The 18,838-nt window shown below is 51.6% G+C and overlaps 1 protein-coding gene across 1 annotated transcript; it reads right to left on the bottom strand.

Annotated features, from left to right (window-relative positions):
- Positions 1-469: 469 nt before the first annotated feature.
- Sdhb (succinate dehydrogenase complex iron sulfur subunit B) lies at positions 470-17,537 on the bottom strand. Its single transcript, XM_048350340.1, has 8 exons — positions 17,381-17,537; positions 11,619-11,746; positions 8,141-8,226; positions 6,385-6,521; positions 5,606-5,719; positions 3,203-3,304; positions 2,024-2,146; positions 470-687 (listed from the first exon to the last, which is right to left on the bottom strand). The coding sequence occupies exons 1-8, from the start codon at positions 17,453-17,455 to the stop codon at positions 610-612; spliced, it is 843 nt and encodes a 280-aa protein (XP_048206297.1). The 5' UTR covers positions 17,456-17,537; the 3' UTR covers positions 470-609.
- Between the last annotated feature and the right edge of the window lie 1,301 nt (positions 17,538-18,838).

Genomic DNA, 18,838 nt, shown 5'->3' on the forward strand with positions numbered 1-18,838 from the left:
GCTGTCCAGGAAGCGAAGGCTTGGGGGTGTGGAACCGCTTCTACCTTTTACCTCCCGCCTGGCATCTGAGCACAGAGGCAGCGTGGCAGGGAGCTAATGTCACAGCGCCAACTTCCTTGAGTCACCTGTGGAAGCCAGGGGGTCACAGCTGGCCTGGTCACCGCACACTTTCCCAAGACTCGGGTTTACACATAGGAACCCTAACTGCAGAAAGCAGAAGCCACCACGCTCCTCGCTGACATTTGCTGAGCGCTCCGACTCTGCGCAGGCGCTTTCCCACAGAACCCCACCGTACACACGGGAGGATGGAGCTGCAGGGGCACAGGCCCCTGTCCCTCCGTGTCTGTGTCTCCTCTGCCCTCCCCTTCTCCCCTGCAGGGCTGAGCCCCGCTTCTCTCCTAGGACAAGGACGCCAGGAGCCTCCCAGTGACCCTGCACTCAGAAGGGCACAGGTGCACTCTTCTGTTAATAAAGTAGAGTAACATTTATTTCTTAACATTTTTTGCCATACAGGCTGCATTCATGGAAAATCAAATCCTCTGCAGAATTCAAGTTAGATGCAAATTACATTCAGCTTTGAGCTGGTCACATGCCTTGTTCAAAGGAGGGCTAAGCAGCAGCTTTCTTCTCCTTATAGACCGCCATCATTTTCTTGATTTCCGCGATCGCTTTCCCTGGATTCAGCCCCTAGAGAGAGAAGAAGAGTGTCAGTGGGAAGAGTACAGTGAGGGAGAACGGAGGGGAATGGCCAAGCCACTGGCTCAGGACAAGTGAATCTGTATTCAAGCATTCTGAAGTCCTTCCAGCAACGCGACAGGGCTAGAGCTCTCTGGCAGGAGCCCCACGGTCCCCACTTCCTTCCAGGTGGCTCACCCTGTATGCAAACAGGGCAGGGCAGGGCAGGGCAGGGCAGCGCAGCACAGAGCATGTTCTGACTGCCCACGTGGCCCGGCAGCGCCTCCACAGGAGCGCAGGCCAGCGTCAACACCACCCAGGTGGGCGTCTCCAAGCTCTCCACCGCAGGTGGCAGAGGCCTGGCCACCTTGGTAACCACCACGCCAAGCCCCAGCCAGTCTGAGGGCCTGGAGGCAGTCTGCCCAGAAGCCATGAAATGCTTTGCAGGACGCTTGATAATGACCCAGATGCCAGCCCTGGGAAATCAGCAGAAGACAGGGCAGTGGGGGGCAAAATTAGACAGGGACTATCTGAGGGAGCAAACGGGCCTTTATCCTCGCAGGCAAGTCCAGCCCTGACATGGAAGTGCTATGGACAAGGAAAGGAAGAAGGAGAGATCTGGAGGAGGTGACAGGACTCCATGTGCAGGGATGGGACACAGGAGGCAGGCTGGCCTGAGGCTGGAGGCCACGGGGCAGAGCTGCAAGGAGCGCGGGCATGGGCACGCTGGAGCCCACAGTTTCTGGGAAGTTCCAGATGGGGCGCGGGGAACCCAGCAGATTACAGGAAGAAATAAGGGAACTGATGAGCAGCTCGGCTCTACCTCCTGTCTTCAAAGTGGATTCCCTTCAGATGGCTCCCTATCTCAGTGACCACCAAGTGAAAGGGCTCTGCCCAGGGCCTCCACCCGAAGGGCAGCTGTGTTCAGGGGCATGGCTGACTAGGGCTGGCACCTGATGGGAGGCAGCCAGACCCTGGCCAGCCACCCTGCTGTGGTGGGCTATGGGCAGACAGCCTTCTGGGGGGTGGGGCTGAGGGAGGTCCTGAGGGGGTGGAGTCATGTAGGGATGGGTTGGGGATATAGAGGGCCCTATGGGGTGGGTGCGAGCCATAGGAGGAAGGGGGTGGGGTGAAGACCATTGGTGGCTGGAGCTCTGCAGAGATGAGCTGGCTATGGGAGGGGGACTGGGTTAGAGCCCAAAAGATGAAGCAGGAAGGGACTCAGTCCCATGACCCAGGACCTCAGGTATGTTCCTGAGAGGGGCTGGTGGAGCCCCTTCCATCTCAAACCACCAACTGGCTTGGGGGCGCGAGGCTACTCCTGGCCGAGGGCCGCGGGCCTGGGTACCTTGGGACAGGTCAGTGTGCAGTTCATGATGGTGTGGCACCGGTACAGAGAGAAGGGGTCCTGCAGTTTGGCCAGGCGCTCCTCAGTGAAGTCATCTCTAGAGTCGATCATCCAGCGGTAGGCCTGGAAGGCAGGGCTGGGTCAGCTGGGCTGTCCAGGGCGGGGCGGGGGCTCATGAAAGGCTCTGTGAGTGCAGTGGAGGGCAATCCTCTCTCCTCCACCCTGACCTGAGTTCCTGCCAGCCTTTCAAGAAAGGCTCCCAATTCTTTTATGACTGCTCGGTGTGATCTGACTACGCTTGTGCCTCAGTGCTTAATTAATACTGTTGAGGCGTCATCTCCTAGTCCTTTCATCTTGCCCAGCTTGTAAGGGAGGGGGTATGGGGGTGAGGGGGGCTGGATCATGTGTCCCTGCCATGCTGGACTCATGGCCACCCCATCGTCCCACTCATTCATCTTTTGTTTCAGCGTGGGGCTTAGACTCAGCGCCTTCACTTGCTAGGCAGGGGCTCTACCCCCTGGACTACACCTCCAGCCCCCGACAGTTCAACTTCTAGAGACCAGCAAGCTAAACACAGCCAGGCCACACAGCACCCCGGAGACCCAATGTGTGCACTCGGCCCTCTGTCCGGCCGCCCGCCCTGAGGTCACACAGCTCTGTGACTTCCTTTCTGTGGGGAAGTGAGAAATGTGAAGTTGTTTTTTGAGGTGCTAAAAAAAGCACTGACCACAAATCTGAAAAGCAGGAGCTTTCTGGGAATAAAGCGACTTGCTTTGCAGTGACCAGTACATAGGATGACAGTGACAATCAGCCTCATTTTCTCTTGAGGCAACCCATAGACTCTGCCTGTCTTGCAGCTGCACAGCTGCCCTCTTTCATGAGGCCTGAGAGTGGGAGCTTGCTGACCGAAGCAGGCAGGGGAAACAGCGTGTGTCTGCAGGCAGTGTTTCCTAGAACCCATGTCTGCCTTCTGGGGTGAGCCTCAGCACACGGTGACAAAGACACATCGAGATGAAGCTCAGGTGTACCGAGAGCCAAGCGAACCAATGCAACCAGCCACCATGCCTGCACCGAATGCCAAAGAAGGACCCCAAGATGGCTGGCCTGTGGTCCACAGCCCTGTGGGACACCCGGCTACTGGACTCGTGATTTCTTGTGAAGCAGTCGGGAGCTCCTCACCTGCATAAGGACCGCAGGCCCCAAGTATTTGTCTCCGTTCCACCAGTAGCTGGGGCAGCTGGTGCTACAGCAGGCACAGAGGATGCATTCGTACAGCCCATCCTGTGGGGAGAGAAGGGGTCAGGGCTGGGCTGGTGGTGACAAAGTGCCTGTCCGGCCGTGAGTGTTCCCGGCAGAGTCCTAGGGGAGGTTTGCAGATGTGTAATTAAACGTGAGCATCTGCTGGCCGGGAGCCTGGCAGTCTCACAGTCCCCAGACACGGTCACTTACCTAGACAAGGAAATCAGCAGAGCGAAACAACGCACTGCAAAGGCCCGATGTGGCCACCCACCCCAGCACGGGCAGAGGCCAGCGGCTGCCCCCTGCGGCTGAGCACTCCCCAGCAGCCCCCTGCCCACAGGAGAGGAGCCCGGATTCGAGCCCCCTGCCAGGGAAAGCACAGGGCTGGGATGCGACCCCATGGCCTCCCTCATCTTTTACACCTCTCGCATGGGCTCCGTCTGTCCAGCCAGTCCTGCAACAAACAGGGCAGCAAAACAGAAGGGCAAACAGCTATCTGGGCTTGGACTCATGGCCTGAGCACTGTCCCTGGCTTCTTCCTGCTCAAGGCTAGCACTCTGCCACTTGAGCCACAGCGCCCCCTCTGGCCATTTTCCATATATGTGGTGCTGGGGAATTGAACTGAGAGCTTCATGTGTAGGAGGCAAGCACTCTTGCCACTAGGCCATACTCCCAGCCCGCAAACAGCTATCTTAAGAGATGAGATCCCTAAGGCCAAGACCCCCACCAGCTTGCAACGTGTAGGGTCATAGGACCAGAGCCTTAGCAAGGGTCATTTCCTTCTGCCCATTTATATAAAAGTCTGCAAAAGGAAATCAGAATTCTGGGGCAAAGAATCCCAAGGATAAAGATGTTCATCTAGCTTTACTGATAATGAAGAACTGGAAACAATATCACTGGTCAGGAACAGTGGGATGTTTAATAACGCCTGTGCATGACTGAAGCCCGAGGCCGCCCCAATAGCTTAGCGCAGCACATGCCCAGAATGTGGGAGGCCTGGGTTTCAGCCCAGCACCACAGAGATAAAAACTAAGAAAAGAAAAGAAAAAGAATAACATTAACGTTATGGTTCTTTGGTGGTGGAATTATAGACAAAATCAGTTCTCTGAGGGCTGAGGGTGTAACTCAGTGGTAGAGCACTGCCTACCACGAGCAAGCACCACAAAAAAGTCTCTGTGTTTTCCAGTTACTTGTTAAGTTTAGCATATCAATTTCAGGATTCAAGGAAATGCTACATAAACGCTTGGTGTTCGTACAGTGCTGGGCTGGGATTTGGTGTGGCACACCGGGCAGGCGCTGCTCCACCACCGAGCTCTGCTCCCAGTCCGTGTTCAGTACAGGACACGCTTCTGCTGTTCAGGAAACACGTTTGGCAGTTCTGATTTCCTAACTGAACCATCTTCGGGGGTGAGGAATGTGAGCTGACCAGCTGAGCCAGGAGTGGTTCTAAGACAGCCCTGGATCAGCAAGGCTTTCTGGGAACTAGAAACTGTGTCAGGCAGAGCTATGGGTGCTCCATGTGACACTGAGTATGGGGGCTGGGAATATGGCCTAGTGGCAGAGTGCTCACCCCATATACATGAGGCCCTGGGTTCGATTCCCCAGCACCACATATATAGAAAATGGCCAGAAGTGGCGCTGTGGCTCAAGTGGCAGAGTGCTAGCCTTGAGCAAAAGGAAGCCAGGGACAGTGCTCAGGCCCTGAGTCCAAGGCCCAGGACTGGCAAAAAAAAATAACAAAAACAACACAAAACAAGAAAAACACTGAGTACAGCAAGGTGATCATTGGACTCCAACTGTCTCCATGCTGACGGAGCAGCCTCCCCTCTAGATGCTCCAGAACAGCTTATAGTTACAAAGAAGCTAAGTAGTCCTCCAGTCCTAGAAGGCAGAATTCATCAAGTCACTCATACAACTAATATCAGGGTCAGAGTTTAGGGGTCCTGCAGGGTGTCTGCCTTTGAGAAGCCTAGTCTGCTCTGGGGCAAGGAAAGTTCCCCTAGGTCAGTGTGGCGTGGGGGGGAGGGTAATTGGAGGCAGCCCCAGCCTTGGCACCCACAACCACACAGGTGGGGCTCCACCTCCAGTGTGCAGGGAGAAGCCAATCAGAAGACTGCTCAGAGGAAGAAGTAGCACAGGAGAAGGAAGTCTCCACTTGTCATGAGGCCATGAGTAAGACTGGGCCAGTTGCCCTGGTCACTAGAGGTGTGGCCTTAGGAAGACAGGGCTCTGGGCTAGCTCTGCCCTTACCAAAGTTCCCTCTAGAATACAACGGTCTGCATGCATGCTGCGCCCTCCTTCCCAGCAACCCCCCTCTCACTAGCGCCAAGTACGAGTGCTAACCAGCTTCTCGCGGTCTGCTATGGACTGCAGATACTGCTGGCCTTCCTGGGATGTGTCCTTCTTCTTCAAATAGGGGTCGATGGACTTGTACTGCGCATAGAAGTTGTTCATATCCTAGTGAGGAGGAGGAGGAAGAGGATCAGCTCACCCTGTGTTGTGGTCCCTGCTGCCCACTCACACATGCAAGCCACAATCAGGAGCCCTCGCCTCTGGGCAGGGACACAATGCAAGACTAGAAGTGGGGAGGGGGGCCTGGGCCAAACTAAGACCTCGCCCTTATCCAGCTGGCCAGCCCAACCTGCATCCTCTACTGCCGGCCTCCAGGGCAAGTCAGGGTGGTGAGCAGCTGGAGGGAGGGGGAACAAAGCTCAGTCAGCATGGCTCTCAAGAGCTATTTTCGACTTCACTTCTGCCCAAACCCTTCACTTCTGGGGCTGTTCCAAGCCCCGCTACTCCTGACCAAACCTCACCCAATACACTGCGAGGATGTTCCTAGGCCTTCACCTTCCGCCAGTCAGATTCTTTAGACACACACAGACCACATTGTCTTGCACTTGGGCCTTTTCTTAATGCTCTCAGTGATGCTCTGGAGTCTCCCGAAGCCGCACCGAGGGAGACAGCCCCAAGGAGCTGTTCTACCATCAGTTGCAAGAGGAGCTGTAAGCACCCCGATCTAGCCTAAAGAGCCGACTGGACAGACACATGCAACCTAGGCACACACACATACATGTGCATACACACACAGCTCCTTCACCAGCTGGAGAGATGCGGAAACTCACAGGCACGAGATCCTTTATCACATACATATGTGGTAGAGGGTAGATTTTGGACACTTTGCTGAGGTTGGAGTCGATCCTCCGGGTGCATGCGAGAGTATTGTTTCCATTGATGTTCATTGCACAAGAGCCACAGATTCCTGCGAGAGAAGCACCAGAGCCTAGTCCTCACCCACGCCAGGTCCCGGTCCCCTGCCTTCTAGTCTGCTGCTGTTCTACCACAGCAGCAGGTATGACACAGAGCACGCCGGTTGCCTTTTCTCCCTTCCTCCTGCTTCCTGCCTAGAATGCAGATCTAAGAGCCAGAGCTCCAAAAGCTGTTTTGTGGCTGTAAGGAACCCTGAGTTCAGGGACTGCAGATGAGTTGTATGCCAATGCTGGCTCCGTGGATCTCCCACACCAAGTCTACCTCCATGTACAGTCATGTACTTCAAGAGAAAAGTCAGCCTTCCTATTTTGATTTTGGTGGGACTGGGGTTTGAACTCAGGGTCTTGAGTTTGCTAGGCAGGTACTTGAACCACATTCCCAGACCCGGTCTCCATTTTTTTTTGGCCAGTCCTGGGGCTTGAACTCAGGGCCTGAGCACTGTCCCTAGCTTCTTTTTGCTCAAGGCTAGCACTTTGCCACTTGGGCCACAGCGCCACTTCTGACTTTTCCTGTTATGTGGTACTGAGGAATTGAATCCAGTGCTTCATGCATGCCAGGCAAGCACTCTACCACTTAGCCACATTCTCAGCCCTTCAATTCATATTAAAAAAAACCACTTGTGGCTGAGTGCCAGTGGTTCACACCTGTAATCCTAGCTACTCGCTGGGATCCAAGGATCATAGCTTGAAGCCAGCCCAGGCAGGAAAGTCCATGAGACTCTTATTTCCAATTAAGTACAGAAAACAGTAACAACTGAAAATAGAGCTGTGGCTCAAGTGGTAGAGTGCTCGCTTTGAAAGCTCAAGGGCAGCGCCTAGGCCCGAGTTCCAGCCTGAAGACTGGGGAGGAGCGGAGGAAGCATCCTGTGCACTACTATACAATACCACTAGTGATTCTTTTCTAGTGTGTGCAGTAAGCACATGGCTACCGAGGCAGGCGCTTCACTCTCTCCACAGCAACCACACAGGAGGGCGCTGTTCCCACATCTCCCACCATGAACTATGCTCAGCATGCTGGGAGCCCAGGGGACACACACAATGCCCTGTAACAGGGGCAGGTGTGCTCGGCCTCAGGCACTTCCCCGCTCCCTCAGCAATGAGCTCTGTACGTGGCAAGCCAGCATCTTCTCACCAGGCCCCAAGGCACAGCAGCTGGCAGGGACCACAGACGCAGTCCATGTCACAGAATGCGCCAGACAGGAACCAAGATCTTGCATCACAATCTCAATTCTGGCCATGTTTACCCAGGAAAAGGAAGGGGCACAAGCGGGGCACAAGTGGGCATGCCTGTAATCCTAGCTACTCAGGAGACTGAGATCTAAGGATCATGTTTCGAGGCCAGCCTGAGTAGGAAGTATGTGACACTGATCTCCAGATAACCACTACAAAGCTGCAAGTGGGGCTGTGGTTCAAGTGGTATCTTGAGCATAAAAGCTCAGGGACAGAACCCAGGCCTTGAGTTCAAGGCCCAGGACTGGCACAAACACACAAAAGAGTCATTATTGGCCAGGTTCTAGGCAGAGCTGCAGCTGCTCTCTCTCCTGGTCATCTCCGTTACATGGAGGCTGAGCCTCTCTGGAGGCCTGGGGCCTGCTGGGAACAGAATACTTACCTTCTCTGCATGATCTTCGGAAGGTCAAGGTGGAATCAATTTCATTCTTAATCTTGATTAAAGCATCCAATACCATGGGCCCGCACCTGACAAAGAAACAGCTCTTAGTCACAGGATTTAGTATAGGCTGGAGCTGGCTGCCAGGGAGCATACACAGAACTTCCTTTGTTTTGGTGGTACTGGGCTCACTGCATGCCAGGCAAATGATCTACCACTGCAGTCACACCTTCTAGTCCTGGGGCTTGAACTCAGGGCCTCAGCACTGTTTCTGGCTTTCTTTTGCTCAAGGCTAGCACTCTACTACTTGAGCCATAGTGCCACTTCTGACCTTTTCTGTTTATGTGGTGCTGAGGAAATTGAACCCAGGGCTTCATGCATGCTAGGCAAGCACTCTACCACTAAGACACATTCCTAGCCCCTGGACTTGAACTTCAGATCTTCTGCTTTTTTTTTTTTTTTTTTTTTTGGCCAGTCCTGGGCCCTGGACTCAGGGCCCGAGCACTGTCCCTGGCTTCTTCCCGCTCAAGGCCAGCACTCTGCCACTTGAGCCACAGCGCCGCTTCTGGCCGTTTTCTGTATATGTGGTGCTGGGGAATCGAACCTAGGGCCTTGTGTATCCGAGGCAGGCACTCTTGCCACTAGGCTATATCCCCAGCCCCTGATCTTCTGCTTTTGCCTCTTGAGTAACTGGGCTTTCCATGCCTGCCATGTTCTTACAGACTGGAACAACAACACAGTTTTTCTTGATAATACTGCATCTCCATCTTCAAGAAACAGAAAGTAGTGGACGTATGCAAATTAGGAGACAACTTCCATAACAGACAGTTTCTGTTTTTATTCTTCTGAAGCTGTTTGCAATGCTTTCTCTAATTTATCTCAAAGTTTGCTTTTATTTTCAGGCTCTGGAAAGTAAGTAGCTATAAATGTTGGTAACAAACAACATAATAAAAACAGAATAAGAAAATGAATCCAGGGCTGGGAATATGGCCTAGTGGCAAGAGTGCTTGACTTGTATACATGAAGCCCTGGGTTCAATTCCCCAGCACCACATATATAGAAAACGGCCAGACATGGCGCTGTGGCTCAAGTGGCAGAGTGCTAGCCTTGATCAAAAAGAAGCCAGGGACAGTGCTCAGGCCCTGAGTCCAAGGCCCAAGACTGGCAAAAAAAGAAAATGAATCCAGACCACTGTGAGCTCCCGGTTTGCGTAGGCATCTTGAACCAACCAAGAGTAACTGTACTTAAGGGATTACTTCATCAGTTCATCAAGATTTTACTACTGATTTACTAATGATTATCTCTCAATATCCAGAGGCTCTGTACTAATATCAATGTCTTCTGTCTTGATATTTACAACTTTATTTTCTCTAAATTATACTGTGGTTCTGGGGATCAAACTCAGGGCTATAGGCAAGTGTTTTACTATTGAGCTACAACTCCAATATGCCTAAGAGTTGTCAATTTCACTGACTCTCCTGCCTCAGCCTCCTGTGTGGGCTGGCCACCATCCTTAGAATGTTATACGTTTGATACTATCACCTTTTATATCACTAAGGGTGCTTTTCTCTTTCCAAAACCCAGCCTTCTATCTGTCTTTAAGAAGCAATTTGTAATCTATTTGGAAGTTTGTTAAATCATTTTTCTAGCTTGTGGTTAAGGCCAGCTAGGGAATTTTCCAATTCAGAGAATTCAGAGATTCTATTTTTTGGTTCTAGATTTTTTTTTTTTTTTTTTTTTGGCCAGTCCTGGGCCTTGGACTCAGGGCCCGAGCACCGTCCCTGGCTTCTTCCCGCTCAAGGCTAGCACTCTGCCACATGAGCCACAGCGCCGCTTCTGGCCGTTTTCTGTATATGTGGTGCTGGGGAATCGAACCTAGGGCCTCGTGTATCTGAGGCAGGCACTCTTGCCACTAGGCTATATCCCCAGCCCTTGGTTCTAGATTTTTAACATTTTTTCTTTTTCTGGCAGTACTGGGAATTGAACTCAGGGTCTGGTGCTTGCTAGACACTCTACCACTTGAGCCATGCCCCCAATACTTTCACTTGTTTTTCAGATAGGGGCTAGTGCTAACTTTGCCTGAGCTGAACTTCTACTCTTCTATCTCTGCCTTCTGAGTAGTTGTGATCACAGGCATGCATCATCACATCTGGCTTGTTTTTGAGAAAATCTTGGTAACTTTTGTCCAGGCTAGTCTTGGGTAAAGACCCTCCTAAGCCTGCCTCCCCATGTGCTAGGAATATGTGTTTACTACTGTACACAGCCTTGATTTGGCTTTTTTTTTTTTGCCAGTCCCGGGGCTTGAACTCAAGGCCTGGGCACTGTCCCTAAGCTTCTTTTGCTCAAAGTTAGCACTCTACTACTTGAGCCACAGCACTACTTCCATCTTTTTCTGTTTCTGTGGTACTGAGGGCTTCATGCATGCTAGGCAAGCACTCTACCACTAAGCCACATTCCCAGCCCTTCTTCTTGGCCATTTTACTATTTCCAGTTCTTTGCTGAGATTTCCCATCTCAAGTATTTTTTCCTTAACCTCTGCGCACAATTATTTAATAACTGCTTTAAAGTCCTTGTTTGTTTATTCCAACAGCTGGGTCACTTCAAGGTAGCTCTTCGCATGCCATATAAAATACCACAGGCTGGATGGCTTCAGTGACAGAAACTTGTTCCTCCTGGATCTGGGGCTGGGAAGTGCGAGATCAGGGTACCAGCATGGGCATTTCTGGCAAGGGTTCTGTCCCTTTCTTCCCAGGGTCCTCACAGGACCTTTTCCACAGTGTGCTCAGAGACAGAGGGACATTCTTGAGATATGTTCCTTAAGGCATAAATCTCATCCTAAGGCCTCACCTGTAGGGCTCCCTCTCCAATATCTCTCACAGGCCGGGGTCCATGCGACGGGGAGGATGGGGAGGGGGGTGTTAGGCTTCAGTTTGCAATGGGACATAAGCAGTTTCTAAGTCAGTCTCTCTCTCTCTCTCTCTCTTTCTCTTTTGCCAGTCCTGGGCTTGAACTTAGGGTCTGAGCACTGTCCCTAAGCTTCTTTTGCTCAAAGCTAGTGCTCTACCACTTGAGCCACAGCGCCACTTCGGGCGTTTTCTGTTTATGTAGTACTGAGGAATCGAACCCAGGGCTTCATGCATGCTCGGCAAGTACTCTACCACTAAGCAGCATTCCCAGTCTCGTGGCCTGCTTCCTTATGGAATTTGTCCCTCATTTTCCACTTACTGTGGTAGCCCTAAACTGTGTCCTCAGGGCATTCAGGTTCCTAAGGCTGTTCTACCTAGGCTATTCTATTCCACTCAGGCAAAACCCGGCGGCTTGCCCAGTGCCATCTCTTTCCAGTGTCACTCGTGGCCCAGTCTGCTCACTGCAGGACACTCTTCAGGGCCCAGAGGCACTTATCTGCTGTCCAGGTCATCACTGCTATTTCAGTTTAGTCTGAACTCTTTATCACTCACCTAACTTGCACAGAGATACTTACTTATTCAAATCAATTTCATAAGTCTGCATGCGAGGTTTATCTCCAGTTTTGTCTGGATCCCATCGATAAATAGCAAATTTCTTGATACGAGGAGCTGCAGCTGCAGCTGTCTGGGCCCCACGGCAGGCCTAACATTTAAAGAAGAAGACAAAAGGGGGTGGGAAATGAATATACTCTGTCCATTAGGCTAGCACAATAAAACAGTGAGTGTGAACTCACACATTACTGACGCAGGGTCTTCATAGAGAGGCAGTGGTTCACTAAGAGCCAATCTAAGCACCTGTGACCAGGCAGAGGCGGTGTCAGGGCTAGGGTTCCAACATGTACTCCTGTGGACATGACCCGCATTTCCACAGAACTGACTCTGAACAAGACTGAGTCAAGCGCAATCCTGATGGGAAAGGTCAGGGAGCTCTGGGTGAAGCCCCAGACTTAGGTCAGTGTAAGGTCGAAAGAGCTAGCTGGCTGAAACTAGCAGACTTTGACAGGGGAAGGTCATAGTCGGCCTTGGAGTAATGTTTGAACCAATAGCTGAAGCTTGATAAACAGGGGTGGGAGAAGCCGAGGCTGTAGGAAGAGCTGAAGCACCTGGGAACACCTGAGCAGTGTATGTGGGAGGCAGCTGAGGAAGGGTGGCAGTGCAGATCTGAGCAAATGAACAGGACTTACAAATGAAGTTTTCATACGATCCTAGGAGCAACTAGAAACCTTGCTCTTTCGGGGGTACTGGGATTTGAATTTAGGGCTTTGCACTTGCTAAGCAGATACTCTACCACTTGAGCCATGGCTCCACTCCACCTTTTTTGGGGGTGGTAGTTTTACTAAGTAATGCAGGCTGGCCTTAAACTTTTGATTCTCTTGTCTCAGCTGAGTACTGAGTATAAAGCACTACTCTCAACCAGGAACACTTAAATTAGGACATTGACACAATCAATTCTGGGCCAAAGATATAATTAGTTATGAAGGGAGAATTGTCAGAGTAGATCTGACAATCCAGTTAGAAAGCTATTGTAGTTATTAAATCAATGTTTGCATTTTAAAACGAGAGTAGATTTTCTTAAAATATAATTTTAGCTGAGTGCCGGTGGCTCATGCTTATCCTAGCTACTCAGGAGGCTGAGATCTGAGGATCATGGTTCAAAGCCAGCCCGGGCAGAAAAGTCCATGAGACTCTTATCTCCAATAAACCACTCAGAAAACTGGAAGGAAGTGGCACTGTGGCTCAAGTGGTAGAGCGTTAGCCTTGAGCTGAAGAGCTCAGGGACAGCACCCAGGCCCAGAGTTCAATCCCCACAACTGATCAAAAAAAAAAAATTTTTAGCTGGGAATATGGCCTAGTGGTAGAGTGCTTGCCTCATATACATGAAGCCCTGGGTTCAATTCCTTAGCACCACATATATGGAAAAAGCCAGAAGTGGCGCTGTGGCTCAAGTGGTAGAGTGCTAGCCTTGAGCAAAAAGAAGCCAGGGACAGTGCTCAGGCCCTGAGTTCAAGCTCCATAACTGGCAAACAAAACAAAACAAAAATATATAATTTTATTGTTATTATTAAAGTGTTGTACAGAGGGGTTACCATTCATAAGTCAGGTAATGGTTACATTTCTTTTTGGACAATGTCACCTCTTCCTTTGCCTTTCTCCAGTTTACTCCTGTCTGTGAGATTCTTTTTTTTGTTGTCTCAGGGCTTGAATTCAGGGCCTCAGTCATAGCATTACTTCCTGTTTTTGAGGGGCTAATTGAAGACAAGCTTCTCACAGACCTTCCTGCCCAGGCTGGCTTTAAATTGCAAACTGCCTTCCTTAGATCTCAGTCTCCAGAGTAGCTAGGATTACAGGCACGAGCTACCAGTGACAGACCAGGAGATTCTTATTTCCAGTAAACCACCAGAAAACAGGAAGTGGCCACTGTGGCTCAAAGTGGTAAATCAATAGCCTTGAGCAAAAAAAGTTCAGGGACAGCACTTGAGCCTCAGGATTGAAAAAAAAAAATCCCCCCCCCAAACAAACAAGGGTACAAAACTCAATAAACCCCAAGAACTCAATTGAACCCCAAGAAAGCATGAGGAACTGCCAGCTTTATTCTGCTCTCTGTGACATGCTACTATATCGACTGACAGTGTCTACAGTGGTTTCACTCTGTGAGCCACAGCATCCTGGGCCACCTCTGAGGCTGCTGCTGGTGGGCCAGGTGAAGACAGTGGTCTTCCCTCTTCTACTGGCTACCTCTGCCTCCTTCCTTCCACAGCAGCAGCTCCCATAGGGCTTTCAGGCAGGTTAAAGGACTGGTTATAAAAAATACAATGCTACTACTTGCTTTTAAAAGTGGCTCCAAGTAGGTGGTGCTGGAAATGTAGCTATTAGTTCCCAGTACAAAAGAAGAAAACCCATGAAGATGAGGTGAAGAGGAAAGCTTCTGGTTGATTGCACCACCAAACTGGCCATGGCACTAGGAGCCCTATTTTGTGATGCGAATATCTACTGTCGCCCCCTTGTGGTACTTCAGAAGTGAAGAGGAAGGATAATGAAAGTATCAGCTCCAACCAACTTAGTCCCTGCCTTTTTTGTTAGATTTAACACTATATAATTCATTTCAATAAATTCATCGATTTTACGTACGTAATCTGTGAGTCCTGACAAAGCAGTGTAAGTTTATCCCCATCATAGACTGTTTCCATCCAAAGTGTCTCGTGAGTTTCACCACCAGACCCCTCCCCATGTCCAGCTACTGCCCTGTTGTCACCATTCCTGCCTTTGTGTCTACCTCCTTTCACTCAGCATGATGATTCGGAGAGTCACACACATTACCATATACCTCTAGTTCTTTTTTGTTTTGTCAGTTGTGGGGCTTGAACTTTGGGCCTGGATGCTATCCCTAAGCTCTTCAGCTCAAGACTAGCGCTCTTGAGCCACAGCGCTACTTCTGGCTTTCTGGTGTTTCAATGGAGATGAGAATCTCACGGACTTTCCTGCCGGGGCTGGCTTTGAACGGCTGCAGTTTTTGGTTTTTTTTAAACATCTTTTTAATTTTAGCCAGGTACTGGTGGCTCACACCCATAATTCTAGCTACTCAGGAGGCTGAGAGGTGAGGATCATGGTTCAAAGCCAGCCTGAGCAAGAAAGTCTGTGAGACTTTTTTTTGTCAGTCATGGGGCTTGAACTCTGGGCCTGGGCATTGTCCCTGAGCTTTTTCTGCTCAAGGCTAGAGCTCTAGCACTCTGAGCCACAGCTCCACTTCCAGTTTCCTGGTGGCTAATTGGAGATAAGATGCTCATGGACTTTCCTGCCGTGGCTGGCTTTGAACTGCAATCCTCAGATCTCAGCCTCCTGAGTACCTAGGATTACAGGCGTGAGTCACTGGTGCCCGCTCGGCTCCTGAGACTCTTATCTTCAATTAAGCACCATAAAAGCCAGAGGTGGAGCTGCGGCACTAACCTTGAGGAAAACAAAAAACAGCAAGGACAGCGCTCAGGCCCTGAGTTCAAGCTCTTGGCACAAAACAAATCCCATGTTTTTATTTTAAAATAATTACAGATTTACATTCATTTGCAACAAATAACAATGATCTCACATGCTCTGTTCCTAGTCTTCCTTGATGGGAATACCTTGCAAAACTGTGGCACACCATAGAGCTAGACTCCACACACTGATGGTCAAGATGCAGAACAGACATCACTATGATTCCTAGTACAGCCACACCCCTCTTTATTCTTCAGCCCCCAGCAACCACTAATCTGCTCCCATTGCTATTATTTTCCCATTTCAAGAACGTTATGTAGAAGGGCATGGGGGCACATGCCTGTAATTCAACTACAGAAGAAACGGGATTCAAAACAACTAGAGAAGCAGGACACTAGTGGCTCACCTCTGTAATCTTAGTTCCAGGAGGCTGAGATCTGGAGGATTGTGGTTTGTTGTCAGCTTGTTCTCTAAATAACCAGCAAAGTCTGGCTGGAGGTATGGCTCAGAAGAAGAGCACCAAGCAAGCTTAGCCAAGCCTAAGGCTCTGGGTTCAAACTCCAGTACTGGATGAAAAAACAAAACCCCAAACCCCTACAACTTAAGATACTAAAATCAAAACAATTAGCTTTGCTCATCTTGAAGCCTGTGCAAAGGTTAATCCACAGGCTTTTGGTATGTATGATCTATTAAAAACTATCCTAAGTAAAGAAGTGGAAAAGTCTGTCTTGTAGATTTCACTTATTGAGCTCTTACCAAGAGGCAGACATCAAGCCAAATGACTTGCAAGATCTGTAACATTTCCATGAGGAAATGTTACAGCTCCCCAGACAGATGAGAAGAAATCCATGTTAATAGCACCAGGATGCAAACACCTCACTTGGCTCTAAAGCTCAACCTTTCAGCTACTTTCGAGTGGTGAAAAGCAAATGCACAATCCAACAGCACAAAAGATGTCTTGGCTGGGAATGTGGCTTAGTGGTAGCGTGCTTGCCTAGCATGCACGCCTAGCATGCACGAAGCCCTGAGTTCAATTCCTCAGTACCACATAAATGGAAAAAGCCAAAAATGGTACTGTGGCTCAAATGGTAGAGCACTAGCCTTGAGCACAGAGAAGCTCAGGGTCAACACTCAGGTCCTGAGTTCACGCCCTAGGACCAGAAAAAAGAAAAGAAAAGAAAAGAAAGAAAAAAAGACGTCTTTCCCCCAACTGACTCAAGCAACAGTTATAATCATCAAGTTCTTACATGGCACCTGGCTTGGATATAGATTCATTCAATTGTTCAATATATAATTACTCTGGCCCTGGGGGAATAAGTATAAGACAGACACACGTCCAATCAACTTTCTCAATTACATAGTAATTGGAGGAAGGTGTGTAACCGGGCACACACACACACACACACAAACCAAAAACCAACTATGAGGAGGTGTCGGGTGGAAGGAATGGGCCTGGGTAGTTCTGGCTAAGCCACTACAATTCTAAATGAGGTCTCCATGAGACTCCTCCCAAAAGGTGCGTCAAAGATTTGTCTGCCCGAGCTGGCAGATCTCAGCCTCCTGCATGGCCAGGACCACGGGTGAGAGGCACCGGCGCGGGCTCTGTGTGTCGGCGTACTCGAGTGTGAGCCCCGGCACCGGGCCTCGAACTCAGGGCCCCGGTGCTCTACCACTTGAGCCACGGCTCCTCTGCTGCTTTTGTGGCTGTCTCGGGGGCCTTCCTGCCCCGGCTGGCTTTGAAGCTCGCTCCACCCTGGGACCTCAGCCTCGGCGCCCGCCCGGCTGTCACTCGCCACCCGGGGTCACCGGGATGGCAGCGCGCACCGGCTCGGCAGGCTGCTGGTCAGGAGCTGTTTCCTCGCCCAGCTGCGCCCACGTCATTCGCGTCCCCTCGGAGGGGTCGGCACCACTCGGGCCCCCGGCGGGGTGACAGGGAGGCGTGTCACCGGCGACCCCGACGGGGAGGGTCCGGGGCCCCGCCTCCGGGGGAGCCGCGGGGCCGGAGACCAGACCCGGGGGTTCCAGGCATTGACCTTGAGCGGGTCAGGCCGGCTCCGGGCACCTCTCCGGTCCGTGGAGACACGTCCCCGCCGGCCCCGGCTCGGGCGGGGCGGGGCGGCGCGGGATAACGGCCGGCGATGCTCCGAGCCCGTCAGCGCGGCGGGCGGGCGGGCGGGCGGCCGGGCCGGCGGTCCTCCTCCGCGCCGACGCCGGGGCCGCAGCTCCCTCGGTCCCGCGGCGGCCCCCTCAGCTCCGGGCGGCCTCGGGGACCCGCCAGCCTCCCGCTGTCCCCAGGCCCGGGGCTCACCTGCAGGCAGGCTCCGCCACGGGCGGGAACCGGGAACCAACGTCTCAAGGAGACCGCGACCACCGTCGCCGCCATCTTGGCTCGTGACGTCAGCCCCACCCCTCGACCCTGAGGTCATTCTCCGCCGGTATCCCGTGGAGCACCGCGGCGGCGGGCGGGCGTCCCCACCCTATTCCCCCCCGCCGCCGTCAGCCCCCCCCACGCCCTCCGGGCCCGCTATCCGCTAGGAACCATCGAGTGGAAAGCGGCTTCCGGTTTCCAGGATGGGGCGGGGTTGGTTGGGAGGGAAGAGCAGAAGGACCGTAGTGAGCATGCGCAGTGCACGCCCCGTGCGCCTTCGGCGTACTTCAAGTGACCTTCCCCGAGAAGGGGGAGGAGTCAGAGGTGTGGCCAAGACGAAGGAGGGCGGAGCCTTCCCCAGGGCATTTCTGCCCAGATTTTAACCCTTTTGCTCCTGGAAAATTGTCAGTTTTACCTGTACTCTCCAACCCATCAATGACTGTTCGTGTTTTGGTCCAGAGGACTCCTCAGTCCTGGCAAATTGGGACAAGTGGTGGGTGAACTTAAGTGACCACAAAGATGCCACGGCTACAGGTGTCGTTCATTCATTCATCCATCCATTCATGCATTCACTGCCCAGGCGCTGGGGAAACTGCAGTGGGAGAACAAACTAGCAGCTCTGCTGTAACTGAGGTCTGGTAGGGCTGAGTTAGCCAGTGAGCTCCATTATGCACCACGCCTGCCTGTCCACAGCCATCCCTGTCGACAGGCCTGTGGGGGAGGCTTTCCTGTTTGGCTTTTTAGTCACCAGCACCGCTCTTTCCAGTGCCCTCCTGTGACTCTTCTCAGAGCCTGCCTCTGGCTGGAGCCTTCCTTAGCTTGGGTGGTGGTGGGGGGCTTTGGTGTTTCAAGCCCCCTGGTCTCCTCTGATACCCCACAGGAGGGCTTTGTTTTCTTCTGTATAGTGTGATGGAACTCAAGGCCTCAACACTCTAACTTTTGAGCCCACACCTCTAGCTCTTTTCAACATTGGTTATTTTGTTGTTGTCTTGCCAGTCCTGAGGCAGTCCCTGAGCCTTTTGTGCTCAAGACTAGCACTCTACCATTTGAGCCACAGTTCCACCTCCAGCACTGGTTATTTCTGAGATAGCTTCTGTTCTTGATGCACAGGCTGGCCTGGGCTGTGATCCTCCTATCTGTGTCACTGGAATGACAAGCATGTGTCTCTGTGCCCAGCCATTGTGCTTCCCCTGTAGTTTGGGATGATGGGTATGTGCCACTGAGGCCAGGTATGGGTTGAGATAGAGTTTTGAGAACTATTTACCAGTGCTTGTTCTTGAACCATAATCCCCTGTTTCTCCCATCCCAAGTGGTTAGGATTACAGGCTTGAGGCACTGCACCCAGTTTTCCTCTTGTTTTGACAAAGGAAGGGCACTTTCTACAGCCTGGATTTTACA

This window comes from Perognathus longimembris, chromosome 7 (assembly GCF_023159225.1).
Source record: "Perognathus longimembris pacificus isolate PPM17 chromosome 7, ASM2315922v1, whole genome shotgun sequence".
Lineage (NCBI taxonomy): Eukaryota > Metazoa > Chordata > Mammalia > Rodentia > Heteromyidae > Perognathus > Perognathus longimembris.

Excerpts from the sequence above, each read along its gene's own strand:
- Sdhb (XM_048350340.1), bottom strand. The coding sequence starts at position 17,455 with ATGGCGGCGACGGTGGTCGCGGTCTCCTTGAGACGTTGGTTCCCGGTT. Across the intron at positions 11,747-17,380 it reads GTGGCGGAGCCTGCCTGCAG|GCCTGCCGTGGGGCCCAGAC; the intron begins GTGAGCCCCGGG and ends TTTAAATGTTAG. Across the intron at positions 2,147-3,202 it reads GGCCTGCGGTCCTTATGCAG|GCCTACCGCTGGATGATCGA; the intron begins GTGAGGAGCTCC and ends CCTGCCTTCCAG.